Here is a 19,741-nt window from a genome sequence, read left to right as displayed (position 1 = left end):
GCTCTCGGACGGCCGCGTCGGAAGAGGTGGTCTCTAGGGGCCTGTCGAAGATGGTGATGATTGGATGATGTCTTGTACTGTTCATGGTAGTGTAGCCGGTAGTACTATGGGTCGTGGTGTTGTAAATAGTGAGCGCTGTCACCGTCAAGACGCTGAGGATCGCACGTGCGCCTACAGCCGGTGGCTAAATGGATTCCTCCTCCTCCTCCTCCTCCGGCAGGTAACGATAGGCATACGGTGACAACAACTCGGAGTCGTCCCTAACTCTGAAGTTCGTAGGCGACCAGGCGCAGTACTAGTGATCCCATCGACAGCTACGCGCCATGTTCGCTGAAGACCAAACGGGCCTGAAAACGATCCAACGTTGTGGGCGAGTGCTTCTTCCTGTTGGCCGTGTAATACATGGATCTCCTTGAGGTCGCCTGATGTGAAGACGAAACCTTGACGTGGGGGAGCAGACGCTCGAACTGGGGGAACTCCGCGAGGATGGAGCGGAGGGCACGGCGTACCATAGTGTTCTTGCCCAACACGACAATACCCTTGCCACGGAGCGCGACACGGATCTGGTGCATCTGTTTCGAGCCGACGTTGTCGACATTGACCACAAAGATTGAGGCTGCACGACAAGGTTCACGGGAGAGCGGTAAGGCCAGAGCAAACGGACGTACGGTGCTTGACGAGTAAGTTCTTCAACTTGGTGAACTGGTCCTTTCTCGACTGGGAAGAGCTCGACGGTGTGCTCGTTGCTCTCCGAAAGCTGTGCTCACAGCTCGAGGGCACGCTGCAGTTCACGTTCGTGCCGACGGCTGGGAGCGACGACGTTGACGAGGAGGAGCTGCAGGACTTGCCGGAGATCGTGGAGATCGTGGTAGCGGAAATAAGGTCGTATTTGATCGTGCAGGGCGGGGCTGCCCGTGCGCATTGTTTGTCGGTTGGTCCAGGTCGACGATGTTCATGAAGATGCTCAGGAGCAGAAACTATGGCTCTGATCCGTATGCGTACCTCTCTCGCAGCTTTGAGTCTTCGATGATTCCATAATGATACTCATCCAAATAGACGGAAGCTGGGCAGATGGCGGTCAAAAATGCGCGTAAGTACAGTGTGCTTACAGTAGGTACCTGAGCCTGAGTAAGCTTCAGTCAAGCTTGAGTGCGTACCCTGTCATGCACCGCGTGGTGTGCGTGTGCTGTGTGGCTAAATGGATCCCTCCTCCTGGTGGGTTTCAGTCGCCTGTGTCTATCCTGCGTCATTGAGCGTGTTCACTGGGCAAGAAGACTCTACACGACCATTACAACGTGTGTGCACCACTCACGATATCGTGCATCAGGATGCAATCTCTTAGTATGCAGTACAGTTAGTCTAAATCGTTAGCAAACCTCAAGTGCCCGTCCGCTATCCGATGGCTGCCGATCCTCCATCTCCATGCTGTCGAATGCCGCATCCTCGTCGTCTGTAGTCCAATCACTTGTTCCCGTTTCGCGACCGGGCTGGAAGACCTGGAACTCCATCGAGATCGACTCCTGGAAGGTCTCCATCGTCGACGGATGTGTTGTCCGTGTTACGATCTCGCGCAGGTTCAGTAGAACATGTGAGCCCTGGAAACGTGAGAATGATGTCAAATCACGCATATTATATGCACCTTGCAGCCAAGAACTTACTGCAATTGAGTAGACTGTCATATTCCAGCTGGTTGAGCGAAGAGCTGCAGCGTGAGTGAGACACATGTGCTAATCGATGGATGCTCACAAGAAGAAACCACTGGAGAGCTCTACGAACGCGACGGACGATGCCACGGTCACGCAAGTCACAGCTGCTTGATGTGAGGAACACAGGTAGCATGTGATTGCACGAGCACTACTTACTGAAGATCGCAAGGAACGCCGCGATGCCATCGCGCAGAAAGACAAGCAAGACAGGCTGACCTGCCAGGTACGGCGTCGAACGGGTATTCTGGATGAACTTGACAAGGACGACTATGAACAGGATAGATTCAAAGGTGACGGGGAGCGTCCTGTTAAGCCGGATATGTTGAGTGAAAGGTCACGGCGCTGAGTCGCTAACGCACCAGCCAATGAGCACAAAGTCGGATTCAAAGGTGGTTAGACATGATCCGTCGAAAATGTATGAGGTCCGATACTTTGCGAAGCCTGCAATAGAGACTACTGCACACGCCACGAGGATGTGGATGAGCAATAACAGTAGCCACTTGCTCCGATCATAGAGGATGTACACTGCGGGGGTGTGGTCAATGTGTGATCGCGTAGTGATCTCGATCAACTCACGAACCCTTGAGGATCGAGATGACCGCGACTGCCGCTGCTACAGCCTGGAGCGCAAAGTACTCTGCAATATCAATACTCAGACACGTCGAGGGTGCGAGCGTTTCTCGATGTTAACGTTGAAACCACTGAATCAAGGAGGAGAATGTTCTGTCAAGCGCTCGGCGTCAGCGAGAATAGGTTCCACAGTAGTGAAGTAGACTTACGTCTCTCCTATCAAGGGAAAGTACCGAATGAAACAGTAAACCCCCTTGAACCAGCTCTTCGGCCATCTTTGCGAGACGAACGACTTCAGCGGCGTGGAGCGCATCCCGGCCAAGAATTGCTCACCTCCAGACGTATTCAATCTGGACCAACAGGTAGGATCGTTCGTTAGTGAGGAAGTGGCATTGGGCACAGCTACTGATCTCATCGTCAAGGTTAACCAGAAGATCCCAAGTCAGCATCGTGAGGGAGGCGGTTACATACGAGGTGACTAGCGAAACCGTTGAGGATAAGCGTGCTTGGCACTCGCCTGCAGAGAATCCAGCCTTCTCGGCCGTCAGCACTGCCATGTAGAGCGCCCAAATCCCCTGCACTCGGTGGGCTCAGCGAAGGGGAACATTGGGCGGGTCCCGTCAAGACCAGCGACAAGAATGTGAGGGCGCCAGAAAGCCCGGCGGCCACCGGGGGATAGGCTCAGATGATAAAGGAGCGTATCGGGCGCCAGAAGACGAGTTTCCATGCTAACTCTGTACGTAGGAGGAAGCGGAGACTTTGTTAGGGGAGGACCTGGGAGGACATACCGTACTCCCGGCGAGGTGGTACGTAGATGGTTCCCTTGTATGGGCAAGCGCCCTGGGCTTCATGTCGGCTAGCGCGCACGTATATACGTTCGAAATTTCTTGCAGGCGGCGCATATTCTGGCTTCCAACGCCTGCCACGTCGTTCGAAGATCGAGCGGGAACTGCAGCACTTTCGGGGCATCCGTACATTGATTCTCAGGTGATTTGAACGACGACTCGTGCTGCAAAAACGTTCTACCTGGCCTGCCGGAGTGGACTTTACGCCGAGGGTTTCATCCAGGTGGATCCTGAATTTATATGCATCGTTAGTCAAAAGAGCAAGCATGAGTGTACTAGCGCTAGGAAGACGTGCAGACCGCAACGAACAATCCCGACAGCGAAATGTTCGGTAGCGACCCCAAGCTGTCGCTGAACCTTACAGGCGCCATGCGTGTCTCGAGCCCAAGCGACGCAGTTAGCGTCCAACGAGGTCCAACGTCGTCGAGTCAAGGAAGCCCTAGCTGGCTTCAGGTCTCGAAGCCACAAACTTGATACCTCAAAAGTGAATATATGACGTCTCGATCGCATCTACCAGCTGCGCTAGATACGCATGACTGGAAACTTTCCAATTGACGATCATTCGAGGACTGTACATTAGCAAGCAATTATCACCACAGGGGCTCACAGCAGACCAAGCCTCATCGAGCCCAACCCTCCAAGTCCGCAGCCTCGTCCTGCTCGTCTTCAGACTCTCCCGAGTACGCGACCTCGCGCAGTTGCCCTACGATGTCACGCAGTTCGCTCAGCTCCGCGTCCTTGGCCTCGAGTTCCTGTCGCGCTAGAGCGAGTTCGCGCTCAATAATACCCAATCTAAGCGCAGCATCGAGCCCAGGATGTGGATCCTCAACGTTAGCTCGGGGGGAACGCGGATGTGGCCACCAAAGTGGAGGATCTCGGAGAGGTGGCAATAGATCTATGGAGGGCAACAGTCGTTCGGGGACTCTAGGCTGAGAGCTTGAGGGAGGACGTGGGCTGTCGGGCGACAGCGGAAGCGGGATAAGGGGAGGAGGAAGAGGGTTCAGCACTGCAGATCCTAGTCCGGTGATGTCTTCGCGTACGGAGAGGATTGTAGGCTGGAGCGGTGTCGCAAGCTCCATTGAACATTCGTCACCGCCATCGTCCGGGACGTCTGGAGGTTTCCGAGGAGAGCGAGCAGCCTGGCCATAACCAGCTTTGGCAATCTTTGTTGGTGCGTCGACTCGAGCAGTTTCGTCGGGATCTATCAGCGCAGTGGTCGACTCCCGAGACCCCATTCTCGAGACCTCGAGACGAAGTTCGGCGATCTGCCCTTGAAGATGCGCTTCGCGCGTTTGACTCGACTCGCGGACGGCGCTGAGTTCATGAGTCAAGCGCTCCACAATTCCCTGCAAACTTCACAGCAAATATCAACCATGCTATCGCGTGGCTTGCAGATGGAGAGCTCACCGCAGGCCTTCATCATCCACATCCAGCGCATGTGAGGGACCGGCCTCCTCTCGTGGTTCTGTACGCACATCCTGATATTGATGGAACACCATAATGTAAAGATCCCGAGCCCAGCGGTAGTGGTATAGAACACGGACCTGATGCTCGGCCGCCAGCGCGCCTTTGAGTACGTCTCGCTCAGCTGAGAACCCATCGAGTTGCGCGGCAAATATACCAACTAGCTGTTGTAATTGCTGTATCGCCGTTGACGGAGGCACGAGGGTGACAGATTCGGCCGACGAGCCTTGTGAACCTAGCTTGCTGTGTGGTGGTGCGAGGCCATGTGTTGGTATATGATGGGGCAAGGGTTCGCGGTGGTGCACAACAGGGGTATTCTGGGTGTCTAACTGCATGGCATGAGGCCCCGAGATGGGTGTCAAGACGCCATCGTGATCCTCGCGCCTGTATTCTGGCAATGCGTCCGAGACATTTGACTCTGCGTATTTCCTCTTGTCTGTGTCGCCGGTATGGGTGCGGGCAGGGTGTGCATGCTCAGACTGACGTGCATGGTCTCGCTGAATGTGGTAGACGAGGTACCAGCGATTACACGTTGTCAGCATTGATCTCGAAGGGAACTGCGTAGACGGATAACTTACCCGCTCAAGCAGATGGTGCACTTCCGCCTCCAGTTCGCGATTCCGCGCAGCAGCGAGGTCCAGGATTTGGATGGCTGCCTCTTGAGAAAACAATGGGGGTGCTGGAGCTGAGTTCCCAAAATTTCGTTGCAACGAATGCCGTGGTCCAATCAGAGGAGACAATTCTCTGGTTGCCTGCGAGGAAAGATGTGAATCGGCCGTTCGCAGGATCTTCGCCTCCAACTCGGCGTCGCGCCGCGCGAGACGGGCATTCAACGACAAGATCTCAGCTTCTGCGCGTGCTCGGGTCTGCGCGTGCGCATTGCGCTCCTGCTCGAGCTCTTCTCTGAGCGAAGCGACGATCGCTTTTGCGAAGGGATGGATGGGATGTTCGCTCAGCGGTGCGCCGGAAGACGATGCTTTTGGGTAGCTCAGCGGTTCTAGTCGAGTAGCGAGTCGTTAGGGGTTGCACGTAGGACAGTACCTTGGTGGACGGACCGAGGGGTGCTGTCATGCACATCTGACTGTGCGGCCATAATGAGTAATCATTGGCAAGTTCGACTACGAAGTGGGAGAGTACAGCATGAGCATGATGTAAACTGTCAGATCGTCTCCCCCTAACACCCCATCTGAGATAATCGAGGACCCACCTTTCTCGATTACGATCGACAACGCCTCGCGCGTATCATCCCACTCTGCGCGTGCCTCCTTGATGTACTTCCGGCACCTATCCAGCTTGTGCGACAGAATATTGACGGCGCGTCGCTCTGCGGCGAGCTCCTGGATGTGTGTCGCTCGGAGAGCGTCCGTCTTGTCGAGGGTGGTTAGCAACCGCGCTTGCAACTGGGACGCATGGGCGGCATGCGATTGAAGCTCCGTTTCCAACTATACGACTGGACATTATACCAAGCGAACGAAGGTATCATGCATGACTTACATCCATGTTCCTCCCTTCGGCTACTACCTTCGGCGATGCATGTCGTCTGTTGCCCATGTGTCGGCGTAGTTATATCCAAGATTCGCAGTGCCGTATATGTCGTGATAGTACAACAGCCTAGTAGATCCACATATATCAATAAGATAAATCAAGGGGGAGATTAGCCGGACCAGCATGAAGGTGAAGGAATAGGTCGTCATGCGGGTCAAAGTTGAACATCGGCGACGACGCCCACATGCGCAAATAACTACAAATACTTTCCTTTCTTGTCCGATGGCTAGCAACCCCCTCCGGCTCTTCTCGCAACAAAATAGCTCGATACGTAGACGACGCTGAATCCCAGGGCATATTATATCTTGAATGCTACATCATTTGATTGACCGCAGCCGTCCTGCGCACGCCGCAGGTTGTCTTTTTTATTATTATAGATACGATGATGATCACGTGGCTGAAATTGAATGACAATAACTTCGTAACTGTAACCATGAGAGTCGACGTCACGGAAATTGACCGTTCTTTGCTTTCGCACTTGGTGATTCAGCACAAGTCCCGACACGGAATGTTTTCGTCTGGTGGGATCGAGCGAGGAGATCAACACAGACCTTCGTGTATGACCGTCCCCAGGCGCATCCGACTCGGAGTCCAGCGGCTTCATGCTGACCGCTCATGGTCTCATATTTTTTGAATTGAGCCAATGAGCAGGGCGCAGACGGGCGAGACGTCTGAAGAACAATGCAAGTCAACTTGAAGTAGTATGCGTGCGGCATTGCAAGGTCACGGATAGATGTTGCATGTACGCTAGATCAATCGACTCTCCCGGTCCGTCGAAGGGATCCCACCGACGGAACTCCGCAACAGCCCACTTCCATTTCTGTATCCATATGCCTAAGCGTTTGTTTGTCGCACGAGTCAAGGTGACGTACCAGATATTTCGCGAGCTCCTTATCAGCAGGCCGAACATCTTTCCACTCACCACTACCGCCGCAGAAGATGCGATACGAATCCAAAGCATATGGGCCGCTTCCTGGGAGATGCGAAATGCATGTCGGAGGGTAACGTCGTCGGATGATGGGCGGCGCGCTGTTCTCGCTGTCTGCGGAACGCATCCGAGTCCGGACAGTGATGTAACACCGCGAGGGGCGCAGAACCCCGTGTCGTGGAGGGTATTCTAAGTATGCCTGGGACAGCTTTATGAGACGTTTCGTGCGAGACTTGCCTAAGCCTAGGTGCCTGATGCGCTCTTCCACCGCACACGGACAGGCTAAATATATATCGTGAGCGGCCATTTGATCGGAAGCGTAGGGCAGCCGACCTTGAGCGAGGGCATGAGCGGTCGTCCATTCCTCTATCAAGTCAAAGAATACGGGGATTGCGTTCGAGCCCGCTGTCTTGTTCAGAAGCGTAACTGCGACGAGCAACTTCCAGGGGTCAACGGCCACATGCTCTGGGCGCCGGCGGGTGAGTTAAGCCAACTGGGCGCAGTTGCAAACGTACGAGAATTGTTGCGGCGCACCTTGTATAAGGACCGGCTTCGCCCTATACAGGCCATTGAATGATCGCATGAATGCGTCGTAGAAGTTGCTATACGCTACATTTCGCGACAGGGAACGGTGCGTTTGCAATGCCGTCTGAGCTCCGCATGCAATGGGGCTAGCCAGACTCCCTGGCGCTGGTTCTCCAGCTCTAGGTGCGGGGAGCGTCTGAGAGAGGCTCCTCAAGGCTGAAGTCTTCGGTGAGAAGTGACGAGATCTTCTATAAGGAGACTTGTCCGGCTCGCGTTCCTCCGATTCGCAGTCGGACAGCAGTGCATCTAGTACTGGTAGTGTTCCCAAGTGCTCCGCACGCGTAGGACCGCAATGAAAATACGGAGAGCGAACGACAGGGTGAGGTGCAGAGATCTTGGGGGTACGATGTGTACGGTGTGGTTCTGACATGAGACGACTAAGCGCCCGCGGGCGCAGAGATTGCCGCCCGTTCGGTCGGTGCATGGGCTCACCTCATCACCCATCTCGTTGATGGCGGACAACGGCATGGTCTAGTAAGTAGCTGTGTTGTGGTTTCTGGATCTCATCGCCTCTCGAAATCTGACGGCAACAAAGACACATTCAAGACCAGTGATATGATGTGATGGTCAATTGACCCCGAACTTTGTACGTAGCCTCTCACTGGCCATTCATTGAAGTTGACATCTTTGGGCTAAAGTACAGCGCCGTAATCGGCTACAGTGCGGACTCACGCGTTACAAGAAAGGCGGCTTCACGTTGCAATCCGGAGAAGATCTATCCAGAGGACACATTGCTCCCCGATTGAACCCGACGCCGCTCAGTGAGTCATAGCGCACAGTCGGTTAACTCGACTGGACAGGAAAAAATATGGTACGTCTGAACGGCGAATGACCCCGCGGACTTGCGCACCTCAGTCAAGTTCGGACCGGTATGTTCCCATGTTTCCCAATCTGCCTCCGCCAACACCCATGGTGCCTCGTGTTCACACCCAATGCACAGGGTCACTCAGATTCAATGGGCGAAGCATACCTATCGCCGATATCAGGCGCCACTGATGATGGAAGAAAGACCACAGTGCATATCAATGAACGAGGTTACGGTGTCGTACCGTCAGTGATGACTCTTGCGCGATTCGAGCCGCAAGTGAGTGTTTGACCACCGCTTTGATCCTCTGATAGCTTCGTAGGCGACGACCTCTACTGCTAATGTACTCATTCGGATACCCCACAACGTAGGATAAGCACAATACTCGCATGGCGAACGTCTGCTTTCAGGCAGTAGAGCTGGCGATCCTTTGAACGCGTCACTTATTGCGGCAATCCTGAGATCCAGTGCCGATTTCGCAGTTCTCGGTAGCGGGTGGACATTGACCCGGTCACTCATGGCCACGGAGCTGACACGAGGTATAATCGCAGGTGCGCCCGCTTGGTTCCTGCGTTACGACCTACTATGGAAACACTCACTGGGTCTGCACCGCCAACTTACAGACAATCCATAGTGGTGACTTTCCCGACTCGTCGCCGCTCAGCTGCTCCTTTGCGCCCGGAAAATGGTTCGTACCATAACATGACCATCGAGCCCTAAGATGAACGTTGTACAGCTCATGAGACGATAACTTGTGTATTCCATTTTAGACTAGCGCAAGTCCAGGCAGCCCTATGGCTGGCAGTTCGAGACGGGGGACGGCGTTCGACAGAGAAGGGGGATGTAAAATCTCGGTCTAGGGATCATTTTGACCGGTGCGTCCATGGGCAGTTCAACAAGGCTAAGCGTACCACTACTACTAACGGTGAACTGCCTATCTACTAGTAGCGTCAACAAGGCAGATTGTGGAAAGTGAGTCGAGATAGATGGTCGCGCTGAAGGCTACCTTGGGCGCACCGCTCTCAGCCTCGAGGCATCGCCGTACCTCAATCGCAGCCCGAACTGCATTGACTGTTATGGTCAGTCCACGAGGTTGGTGAGTAACGGCACTCCCTCGGGCGCACGCAGCACTGTCAAAGCACATAGATTGAGCTAACGAGCATATGAACAAACAGATCCAGGTGGCATTGCAGCATGTGCATGGCCCCAATCAGACGTTTGTTTCGAAGATGGTACTTGCAGAGCACGAAAAGAAGGTTGATCTTCCTCTGTGCAGAATGTGCGTCGGCGGTGGCCGAGTCGGTGTTGTACTTACGCTCCCAAGCTAGGCTCGAAGACGGACGGACGCATTGAACTCTAGCTCCACAGAAAAACTGGAAGATTGTTGGGTACAAAATTGAAGCGATAGCCCTTCCACGCATTGATGTTTGTGATAAATGACTCTGCTTCTCAACCCACGCGGGTGAGTGGCCGGGCGTTCATTTCCGTGTCAAATCTGTTGCCCCTGGCAGAACGTGTCAACGCAGTAGTCGAACTCGGTCAACTCCTTGCACCCGCGGTACTGGGAAGATTGCGACTGGATTGCAAGGAGCCGATGCTAGACATACCGGCCATGGTCCAATTGCAATTAACTGATACTATGCACCCAGCAGACACGATCGGGGTTCGCGGGGGCGCGTACTGCACCGCAAAGTGCCCTCATCAAGCACCGGTTTCGAAGGAATACCCTGACTGGACGCTAGAGCAAGCGGTACGAACCTACTTTCTTCTGTCCATGCGATGGGCACCGTTACGATATCGTCTGAAACACTGGACCACAATTGTCCGCCCGAAGCTCGACCACAGTGGACGGATGAAGTAATGGGCGCCTCCACCCATTTACCATCACCACATTCAACACCGAGCATGGAGAAGACGAACCCTTGCAGAATATACTTCGGCATTCAACTACAGAGGAAGTATCGAGCTATCCAACTTGAACGCGGGTCGCCGAACAGCGCGCGCACATTAAACTTCTTCCGAAGCTCTCGGGCCCCGCAGTTTGCTTGCTCTCACTGCCATGTCGATATCATCGCACTCCGAAGCCTACGCAGCTCTTCCCCGTTTCGCTTCTTGCGCTTCCTTCACCTCCACTTCCAGTTGTTCGACAAATTGGACCCCGAGTAGGCTGACTGAGACTTCGTCTTCATGCTGATGGGCTGGCAGGCAGTTCACCTTCGCGGCGCCGGAGGCTGGGACGAGCTCCTTGGCGGTGTTCGACCGCGAGTTGTAACATTGGATGGACCGTGATGGTCTGGCGAGAACCTGGGGCCTCCGGATTGGAAATCGGCGGAGCTGCATCAGTGGACAATACCGGGAGAAATGCGCGGCTCAACACCATGGTGGCCTCAGGCGAGGGCCACCACCGTGAAAGCGGATCAGATACCATCTCAATAACGCACCGCAGCGTCTTGCAGGAGTGGTCGACTCGCCTCGTCCTCAATACCCAGCACGCGGGATGCCAACCGCTAGCGGCGCACTCCCTCACCGCGCTGTTTGGCAGGGATGAGCTGATGCAACATCGAGACTTGTAGTTGGTATCACGACCTGTGTCGCAAGATGTTTGCATCTACCCTGACTTCATCGAGCCTTGGAACAAGCAGATTTGGTCCTTTTCCCTGGGGCGAGCGCGCAGTGTGCAGTCACTAGTCGTGAGGAAGGTTTCGCACACGCCGGCTACATGATGTAGGAAACAATTGCTGATTTTTGATGGGTTCGAAGAGCCATCATGCCGAACAATTGGGATCGCGACTTGGGTCCAGGTGTGGAGGGAGATACGCCTTTTCGGATTGCCTCGGCAGTTCTGGTATCCCCATGGCCAGTTTATACGAATGCATGCGAGCGTATTGTATGTTACAACTGCATCCCTCCGCAATATTAATGCCTTAGCATCGCCGGAGACGTGCAGACAACTGACCACGCGTTTGTGATCGCAGGCCTTCCCACCAGCCAACAACCGCATATCAACCCAGGCTGTCAAGCTGACGTTCTCCCACCGGCGAGTCAAGCCAGTCAACGACTCCCCCTATCACGACTGCCAGAACGCACGTCCCCACGCGCGACGGAACTCTGTGCGCATCCTTGCAGGGCAGTCACGATTGGTCCCACCGGGCGTACGCCGCCGCCGCCGCCGTTCCGGGCCCCTTTCAGGCAAGAGTCCAGATCCGTTAATTATAGGGCGGGCTTCCTCCGAGTCCGCGCCTGGCTCGGCTTCTGTGGCGGTGGCTCGGTAACTCAGTGCAGGAACTCGCCCAGGAGGGAAGAATGTCTGCCGCACGCGAATGAATTGGACCGGACAGGTTCCCGCGGAGCGTCCGTGATGGTTTCGAGGTGATGCTGAGTGGACAGTGAGTATACGCTGAGCGGCGGCTCTGTTCCCGCGAGCGGTCAGTCGCGGTGCCAAGCGGTGTCGACGTACCACCACGATCTCCTTGATGCAGAGCCCGTGGTTCGCGGCCGACTCACCGGAAGAGGAGATACCGTCCAAGGTGTTGATGTGAGCTCCGAGGCGGACATTGGCAGTTGTTGATATGATACCACGGGCTGGCAGGGCAATGTCACCATCATTATCGCGGCAGGCCCAACGAACTGGAACTGACCGCGAGAGAAGACACCCCGTTATGAATGCGAACACGGGTGCGGAGGCACTTCCTGAAGGCCATAGCAGTGGCCCGCAGCTAACCTGAGGCCTCTGAGGCAGGCACAACTTCCTCCGCTCGTGTTGAGTCGCGTGATGCGACGTGCACGGTGGTTCTACGACGCCTTCCCGCGAACGATCGTACGTGATGCGACGGCGACGACTCCCCGTCCGGGGCTCTGTATGGATGGCACTGGAGAGACAAACACCGGTACAGAGAAGGGCGGGGTGTCACTGGCACTGGCCGCATCACCACTCGAAGCTTGCAGATTGCTGTCAGCCAGTCACAAATTTCGGTCCATCAGCCGGAGTGGAAGCGGATATTCTTCAAATGAGGCTCGCGGCGTCGACCGCACACGAAGCTGCGGTGACGCGCTGCTGGCCAGCATGCCAGCAGCCTACGTCTTCGCGGAGGACGGTCTGAATACCGTCTTCGTTGAACGTACGCAGGGACGAGTCTTGATGAAGTTCGAGTAGCAGTCTACGGTTGCTTGTTCGCTAGCCAGCAGATTTTCAGCTCTCGACTGCAGCCGACAATACTCATGGAAAGGCTTGCACGCTTGTCCTCGAGCATGCGACTGACTGGCGTTCGGTATCGCCAGCAGCTTTGTGGCGCAGCGCGCGAGCGCCCTCCAAGTCCTCCTCGTCTTTCCGATACGCCCGTGTCATGGATTGCCGTAACTCCAGCCCACATCATATGTACAACGTCCGAGCGACTCACGGCACTCGCACTTATCACCCATCTGCATCAGCACGCAGCACTCGTTGCGCGCAGAGTGGCAGCCATCACAGCCTCGCATTCACCGAGAGCGTGTCTTGCCTTCCGCCCGCTAGGATTGGTTGAGATGGAGGTGGACAGCCTGCCAGGGAGCTTGACGGGCGGAATCATACAACCAGTGCTCAAGCTGCGATTGCGAGCCTCGACCCGAGTACAGCTTGCCACCCGCACGGGCCCTGCCGCGCGCCATCGGCTCAAGCCTACGAGAGGTGGAGGTTGCGAAGAGCCCGTCGTACGCGGGGCATTGTCAAGTGTGAGTGACAAGAGGTCGCTGTGTAGCGCCAGGCAGTACCGACCGCAGCGTTGCTGGTCAACGCGAATGCGGGCCGGACGACAATGGGCTCCATCAGCATCAGCATCAGCAGATACGCACGCACGCACAGAGGCAAACTTTGTGCACATAGATGACATCGGCGGACGCGCCGCCGCATCTCCAGATCCCGCGCAGAATAATCACCAGCAACGAGTGTTGAATACAATGATGGTGCGTTCCACGCCTAGCCTACTTGCGGGGCGTGATCCATGATTATGATTCGGCGCGCAGCCTGAGAACGATTTACTACGCCAAACCGCATGCGGGGACTCTGTCGCGGGCGGGGATCTGGGATCGCACAGCCGTTCAGTCATGTCTGCACAGTCACCGTCACATTGACCACTCGCCGCGAGTCTGCCGGTCGAACGGTCGTTCGCCCGTCCGTCCGTCACGGCCCAGCCAGGAAAGGAGGTACGCCGCCAGACGCCGGGCGTAGGCTCTGGCGCGCACCAGCATTTCGATCTCGTTTCGGCCCACGCACTGGCAGGCCACGCACGCGGTGCACGTCGAGTGCGGACGGACGTGGGCGGCTTCGAAGTCTTGCATGGCTACGAGCGCGATGTGCGACCAAGTTTCCGGGCGCGGCGCGTGCGCAGGGACCCCAGAGTACTAGCGGCTCAGGCGCGATGATACGCACAAGATGAATAGCTAGTGAGACAGGATTGCCTACAGCGCTGACTTCTGGGTCGACGCCCGCCGCCGGCTGCGCGAGTGGGGATCAACACCTACTGTAGAGGTTATCAAGCTGACGCTCTCCGTCCATATGGCCGCATGGCCCACAGCTCAGCGGGCGGCGATTCGAAGGCAGACGCAGACAGACTCTCGTCATGACAAGACACACATAGACTGGGCCCTGCGCGCGTGTGATAAGCACAAAGCGTCTTCCGTGTCTGCGAGGGTGGAAATGAAAGTGGCATAGAGATAAGCGAGGCACAGCAGGAAGGTGGCTCCGAGGCGAGGGCCCTGAAGTCGAGGGGTTCGGCTTCGGTGGCTGCGGGTGGGCGGTGGACGTGCGCACGCGTCCTCTGGATTCATTCGCGCCGAATGAATACAGACTTGCGGGTGGCTGGTGGACGGCTCTGGGAGGCACTTGCGTGCCCGCAATATGCGCGATTCGCCGAGCGAATTTGCCCCGACGTTGAGTGCGGTACGGGTCACCGCACAGAGAGCATGCGTGGTGGCACTGGCAGCGCCTGGCAGCGTATCCGGAGATACGCATACCGTAATGATGAACGTGAGAACGAGTGGGAGTGATGGTATTCCTGGACGCGATCTAGACATCTCCCCTCGGATGTACATTATTGAATCGGAATCTGCTCCCCACCGAGCCATCGATCAAGGATTAGGCTGTATCAGTGCACGGGCCTCGCGCACGAGCTGGTGCGGAATAATCGTGTCAGCTGGTGGGGAGACGCGGCGAGGTGTTGAGGTCCGGGGGCGCTGAGGAGGATGGACTTCCCTGCCAGTACAGCAGCGCGCGGACGGGTCTCGCTGCATCCCACTCGCTGGCAGGGGCCGACAGTCTGAGTCCGCGGACGCCGGGGACGAGTGGGTCACACCTGCACGCTGCGTGAGGTGACTGTTGCGTGACATGCGTGTGGCAGCGGTGGCGTCGGGGAGATGCGGCGGGCGAACCTTCGAGGAAGCAAATACGGAGGACGAGCGACACAGGGGGCAGCATAGGTCGCCGGTGGCAGATTGGAGCTGGAGATGGGCTGATGGATGCTGGCTGGATCACGCATCACTGAGGCCCATCGCTGGATCGCATCGCATCGAATCGCACCGTGGGTCGCGAGTGGCGAGCGGCAGGCCTGGGGGAGCAACGACGGGTGGAAGCAATTATGGAGGCATCTGAGATTGCGCCGGACGGAATCTCGCCATCACGCGTGCGGGCTCCGTTCAGGGTCGCTGTGATAAGGTGTGAGCCCGTCCGGCCTCGACGGCTCGCCGGTCATGGGGCCCATTGAGTCGCAGTGGCCAGGCGCGCACGGGACGGCGCGGCCGATGGCGGGCGGGTCGCGATCGCACGCGCGGGCAGCGTGCACGGGGGCGAGCAGCGCGCGACGGTGGTGCGTGGATGCGGGTGGCAGCCAGATGCGGCCGGCCGGATGCGTGGGAACCTCGCGGGGTGGGGATTGGGGCGGCGCGCGAAAAAGGTGATGGGAGGAGTGGTGGTGGCGCCTGGGATGCTGGCCGAAATAAACTCTGCTGAGAGCTGCTGGCAGGGAATCTTGTGCGGCGGGCGCCCGTGGGCTTCGTGATCCAATCCAGGACGCCATCTCCATCGTCTTCCCGCACAGCTGCCCGGACAGCCCCAGCCATGCCCGCCAACTATAAAGCCATCACCCATCCGCCCTCCCCTCCCCATCCTCCATCTCCCGCCGCCCGCCACACATCACCCCCGCCGCCGTCCCACCCACCACAGGCCGCACACCGCGACCGCCCCGCGCCCCACCTCGCCAGCACACAGCCCCCCGACGCCCTCCAGCCGTCGCCCACCGGGCCAGACGCGCATCCGCCAGAGCACGACGTGCGCATCAAGGCAGACCCTGCTCCGCCCCAATCCACCCCGCCGTATCCCGATCATCGCTGGGTAAGTCTTTTCTGACGCACTGCGCCTCCCATCATTGATCATGTCCTCGATCGTGTCTGCGCGCAGCACCCCCACCCGTACGCGTTCCACCCCGTGTACACGTACCCGCCGCCGCCCCAGCCCGAGTACCACTACCGGCTCATGCCCCACCGCGTCGAAGCTGACCGACACTCCGCGTGCGTCCCTCTCATCACGTCTGCCTCGCGCGCCGCTGACACTCACTGACTGCCGCCGCAGCCACCACTCGGAAGACGGCCACTACCCGCGCATGCACTCCCAGCCCACCCCGCCCCCCATCGCCACCCTCCACCACTCCCCCGCCATGTCCACCTCCAGCCTCGCCAGCTCCTCCATCTCCCCCTCTCCCCCGGTGAGTCTCCACCCGCACTCACACTATCCCTACCCGCCGCACCCCTACTCCTACTCCCCGCCCGAGCACCGCCCTGACCACGACCCGTCCCTCCCCGCGCACCAGCTCCCCCAGCCCGGCAACGCGCCGTACTACACCCACCCCCAGTCCGCGAGCGTCGGCCCCCCGGGCGGCGGCTATACCTACGCGCCGCAGGGCGCCCCAAGCGCGCGCTACGCCCCCGCAGACGCAGGCTCGCCCTATGCGCACGGCGGCACTGGCCTCATGCGCACTGTCCGCCCGACCTATGGCGCCCACGCCCAGCCCGCGTATCCCGGCCAGCCGAACTACATCATCTACACGAACGACGCCGCGACGAAGCTCTCCGACCGTGTCCGGCGCAAGTGCTACAACTGCCACACCACGGACACGAGCACCTGGCGGCGGTCGAGCCTTACGCCCGGAAAAGTGGTGCGTGTCTTTTTCATTCTGCTTTGTCTCCCCTCTCGCGCCTTGCTGAAGGCTGCGCCCTTGTAGCTCTGCAACAAATGCGGTCTCTTCGAACGCACGCACTCCCGCCCGCGGCCTGACCAGTTCCCGCACAAGCGCGGCCCGCTCGTCACCGCGTCGTTCAAGTCGTCAGCCCGCTCGCCCCCGCCGGGCTCTGCCGGTCGCCTCCCGCCGATGACGACCGGGGCCCCGCACCATGGAGGACACCACCACCACGGGCACGGCGGTGTGCAGGCGTTCCCGCCGCACCACGCGAACCACGCGTCCATTGCGCCGCTGATGAACCAGAGCCAGGGCCAGCGCGAGGTGCAGCCTCAGTATTACTCGCAGGAGCAGGTTCAGCAGCAGCAGGAAGGCCAGGGCAACGCGAGCACCCTGCCCGAGATCCGCTCGTTGCTGAACACGCCTGTGGGCGGGAGCCCCGCATCGGTGTCTGCGCAGGAGAGCGTGGACGGCCAGGCGCAGCAGCATCAGGTGGAGGCTCAGGTGGATGGGAGCCCGAGGGAGCGGAGGGAGGTGTACCGGGCGCAGGCTTGAGCGTGCGTCCTTGCGTTCGGCGTCGTCCTTCGTGTCGTCACCGTCGACGTCGCTATCGTCAATGCCTCCGACCTCGCCGTCGCTGCCCCGCCCACGGCCGCCGCCGTCGTGGATATTTATGTGTAACTTTTTCGGCCAACTCGCGAACCGCCCTCGTCCATCGCCCCTCGCCTGTCTGTCCGCTGCTTTCCATCCACCTCGCCTCGTATCGCCGCTAGACTCGAACAAAACGTTTACGCCCGCTCGCTTTTCCTTCGCCGTACTCGCCCGCCGCTGCCTCTCTGCCTACCCGCCCGTCGTCCGCCCGCCGTGACGTCGGTCCGTTGACGCGTCCTCGGAGGGAGATAGGCACAGCCGGCGCGACAAAATTCCACTTCTGTTTCGGAGAAGACAAAGACGTTGATCAGCCGACCGCTTGTATTTTTCCTTATGCCGTTGCTTTCTTGTGGTCTGCGTCGCCCGGGCTGTGCCTGTCCACCTGCCTGTCTGATTTTCCCCGCCCGACGGCGGGCGGTCGTGTGTAATTATTGGAAGATCCCGCTCGCTCGTCGAATCCCATGTAGCTCTTGTCGTTATTCTTTTGCTTCGCTTCGTCGCTTGCATCTCGTCCGTCCCATCCTTGTCGCCGCATCCCCCAGTCCGTTGCATACATCCCAGTCCGACATCCGATCCGTGCGCGAGCGCGAGCGCGCTCTTGTGTTTCTAGCTACGCTATCCTTGCCCTTTTGATCGTTCAGAGTACAGACAATCTTATTCTTCGCACCCCGCGCATGTTGGTCTGCCCGTCTGCCGTTTCTTTTGTTGTGTGCTCGTGATGGTTATTAATTGGCTTCTCGTTGATTGCACCCTCGAGAGAAGGCAGATGCGGTGCGGTGCGGTCGAGCATGGCGTTCTCGTGTCTTGCGCGCTCGTGTCTATTGTCTCTAGAGTCTATTGTCGGTGCTTGCTGCCTACTATTTACTACTGCTACTACTCTGTCGTCGCTCGCACGCAATCATTTAAGATTCTCCGAGATCGCGTCCGGACGGACCTTCAGCTTCAAGTTGACAAACACCAAGGACAATGACACAACATTGACAAGGAGAGGACGACGGCAACACCACGCGTCGGAACCCGATGGCAAGTGCACCGCAGCTGAACACACCGACTCGGGGCGCAATTGTTTCGTACTCGCACACAACCTAACGCACCGCATCAACAGGTCTATCATCGTAGTACCAACACTAGCAGCCCAGAAGCGTGCGTGACGTCCGCGATCAATCATCAGATGGGCGTCCTAGTGTGGTTCGCTATACCCGCGCTTGGGCGTGCCGCGAGCAGCGATGATGAGTCGATTGTGGATTCTGTCATTGTCTGCCGGTCGCGTGTGGACGCTGATGGGGAAGGGGCGCGAGGTAGGTCAACCGGTCATATTTTCATAACTCAATGGACACGGACACGGCGGCGGTGGCTGTGATCGTGCCAGCCAACGTGGCCGGTGGCTCGTGGACGTTGGTACGTACTGCCAGTGCGGGATCGGATCTAGATTTGGCAGGATCGTACTATGTGCTGGGTGACATCGCCTCGTTCATGTCCGAGCTCGCCTTCGTGCGCTGTACAAGGTTCAGAGGTACGGTAGGTGGTGGGTGGAAGGTGGAAGTGAAGATGGGTGAGAAGATGTCTGAGTGGGCAGTGTGCGATGCGTACCTGAGCCTTCTCGTCCTCTGAACTCTGGACTCACTCAAACACATTTCTCCCATAGGCGAGCTACAAGCTTCAAGCTAGCTGGGGTCCGACTCAGGCTCCTTGAAGTTGCCCGTGACCGTGACGAAGACGGTATCGCCGGCGGCAGTCTGGCCGTTTCGTCTGATGCGCAGTGCATGGCCAGTGGCGTGCCGCATTGACGTTTCGACTTCCTCCTTCCGGCACCAGATTCGCACAAAGATACCGATCCTAGCAAGCTCAAGTTGCCGCGCGGCGCTTCCAAGGCGCTCGCCCCGAGCCTCCTGTCTCCCCCGGCCATCCAGCTTCCCTCATCATCGCCAGGAGGCGCCCGCCGCGGGCCCCGCGCGCAGCCTCACGACGGCATTTCATATCTTGACGCGGAGGATGTGGTAGTAGAGGGGCGCATCGCTGGTCCTGGTCCGCATCACTGGGTCGCATCTGATTCGTGGGCGGCGCGAGGTCGGGCTTCGCGTTTCTGAGGTGAGTTTCTTTCTATTCTTGTGCGCATTCAGTGCCAGCGGCCATATGATTTGCGTTCCTAAGTCTGTGCCAGTGAGTGTGGCTTCCAGGACTTGAGCTCAGCCTCCGAGTCAGGGCCCAAACACACAGGCTGACTGATGCACACGAAGGCGTACAATCCCAGTATACGGACTACGACCTACGGACGAATGTATCCGGTACCCGGCGCACGGTGCGCACCCCCGCAGGCCCCGTCGACGGCGTGCGGCTCGCCCCGATGGCTCGCCCGAGGGTCTGCGTTTCGAGCTTACAAGGCTGCAACATGGCCGAAGCGCATTGTACCTGGAAGAAGGGCCTCCAGAGCGAATCAACGC

General features: G+C 57.9%; 7 protein-coding genes across 7 annotated transcripts; 1 reads left to right on the top strand and 6 right to left on the bottom strand.

The window, feature by feature from the left end:
• Positions 1-3: 3 nt before the first annotated feature.
• On the bottom strand, positions 4-1,335 carry C8Q71DRAFT_787988 (ribosomal protein L10-domain-containing protein). The gene is made up of 5 exons (XM_047925194.1): positions 1,287-1,335; positions 1,119-1,230; positions 1,003-1,063; positions 669-908; positions 4-616 (listed from the first exon to the last, which is right to left on the bottom strand). The coding sequence occupies exons 3-5, from the start codon at positions 1,046-1,048 to the stop codon at positions 315-317; spliced, it is 588 nt and encodes a 195-aa protein (XP_047773304.1). The 5' UTR covers positions 1,049-1,063; positions 1,119-1,230; positions 1,287-1,335; the 3' UTR covers positions 4-314.
• Positions 1,236-2,833, bottom strand: C8Q71DRAFT_887300 (uncharacterized protein; the record flags this gene model as incomplete). The annotated part of the gene is made up of 9 exons (XM_047928586.1): positions 1,236-1,595; positions 1,659-1,686; positions 1,747-1,810; positions 1,863-2,011; positions 2,066-2,231; positions 2,287-2,343; positions 2,398-2,429; positions 2,486-2,551; positions 2,610-2,833. 9 exons carry the CDS (start codon positions 2,831-2,833, stop codon positions 1,368-1,370), a joined length of 1,014 nt encoding a protein of 337 aa, XP_047773303.1. The 3' UTR covers positions 1,236-1,367.
• A 773-nt stretch (positions 2,834-3,606) lies between these two features.
• C8Q71DRAFT_787980 (uncharacterized protein) lies at positions 3,607-6,327 on the bottom strand. The gene is made up of 7 exons (XM_047925193.1): positions 6,080-6,327; positions 5,793-6,027; positions 5,641-5,703; positions 5,164-5,582; positions 4,666-5,082; positions 4,529-4,599; positions 3,607-4,474 (listed from the first exon to the last, which is right to left on the bottom strand). The coding sequence occupies exons 1-7, from the start codon at positions 6,134-6,136 to the stop codon at positions 3,742-3,744; spliced, it is 1,995 nt and encodes a 664-aa protein (XP_047773302.1). The 5' UTR covers positions 6,137-6,327; the 3' UTR covers positions 3,607-3,741.
• Positions 6,328-6,462: 135 nt separating this feature from the next.
• Positions 6,463-8,029, bottom strand: C8Q71DRAFT_787976 (DNA glycosylase). The gene is made up of 4 exons (XM_047925192.1): positions 7,593-8,029; positions 7,392-7,523; positions 7,003-7,340; positions 6,463-6,950 (listed from the first exon to the last, which is right to left on the bottom strand). Exons 1-4 carry the CDS (start codon positions 8,011-8,013, stop codon positions 6,819-6,821), a joined length of 1,023 nt encoding a protein of 340 aa, XP_047773301.1. The 5' UTR covers positions 8,014-8,029; the 3' UTR covers positions 6,463-6,818.
• Positions 8,030-9,113: 1,084 nt separating this feature from the next.
• C8Q71DRAFT_787945 (uncharacterized protein) lies at positions 9,114-9,966 on the bottom strand. The gene is made up of 4 exons (XM_047925191.1): positions 9,624-9,966; positions 9,397-9,544; positions 9,219-9,323; positions 9,114-9,136 (listed from the first exon to the last, which is right to left on the bottom strand). The coding sequence occupies exons 1-3, from the start codon at positions 9,867-9,869 to the stop codon at positions 9,241-9,243; spliced, it is 477 nt and encodes a 158-aa protein (XP_047773300.1). The 5' UTR covers positions 9,870-9,966; the 3' UTR covers positions 9,114-9,136; positions 9,219-9,240.
• A 4,556-nt stretch (positions 9,967-14,522) lies between these two features.
• On the bottom strand, positions 14,523-15,005 carry C8Q71DRAFT_383783 (uncharacterized protein). Its single transcript, XM_047918215.1, has one exon. It carries the CDS (start codon positions 14,894-14,896, stop codon positions 14,612-14,614), a length of 285 nt encoding a protein of 94 aa, XP_047773299.1. The 5' UTR covers positions 14,897-15,005; the 3' UTR covers positions 14,523-14,611.
• A 530-nt stretch (positions 15,006-15,535) lies between these two features.
• C8Q71DRAFT_862797 (uncharacterized protein) lies at positions 15,536-17,204 on the top strand (the record flags this gene model as incomplete). Its single annotated transcript, XM_047928075.1, has 4 exons — positions 15,536-15,808; positions 15,875-15,984; positions 16,046-16,628; positions 16,695-17,204. The coding sequence occupies 4 exons, from the start codon at positions 15,536-15,538 to the stop codon at positions 17,202-17,204; spliced, it is 1,476 nt and encodes a 491-aa protein (XP_047773298.1).
• Between the last annotated feature and the right edge of the window lie 2,537 nt (positions 17,205-19,741).

The sequence above is a fragment of the Rhodofomes roseus genome (genome assembly GCF_022264815.1).
Source record: "Rhodofomes roseus strain CIRM-BRFM 1785 chromosome Unknown C8Q71scaffold_34, whole genome shotgun sequence".
Taxonomy (NCBI): Eukaryota; Fungi; Basidiomycota; class Agaricomycetes; order Polyporales; family Fomitopsidaceae; genus Rhodofomes; species Rhodofomes roseus.
Note: the sequence above shows the minus strand (reverse complement) of the source record. Positions and strands in the feature narration are given on the sequence as shown.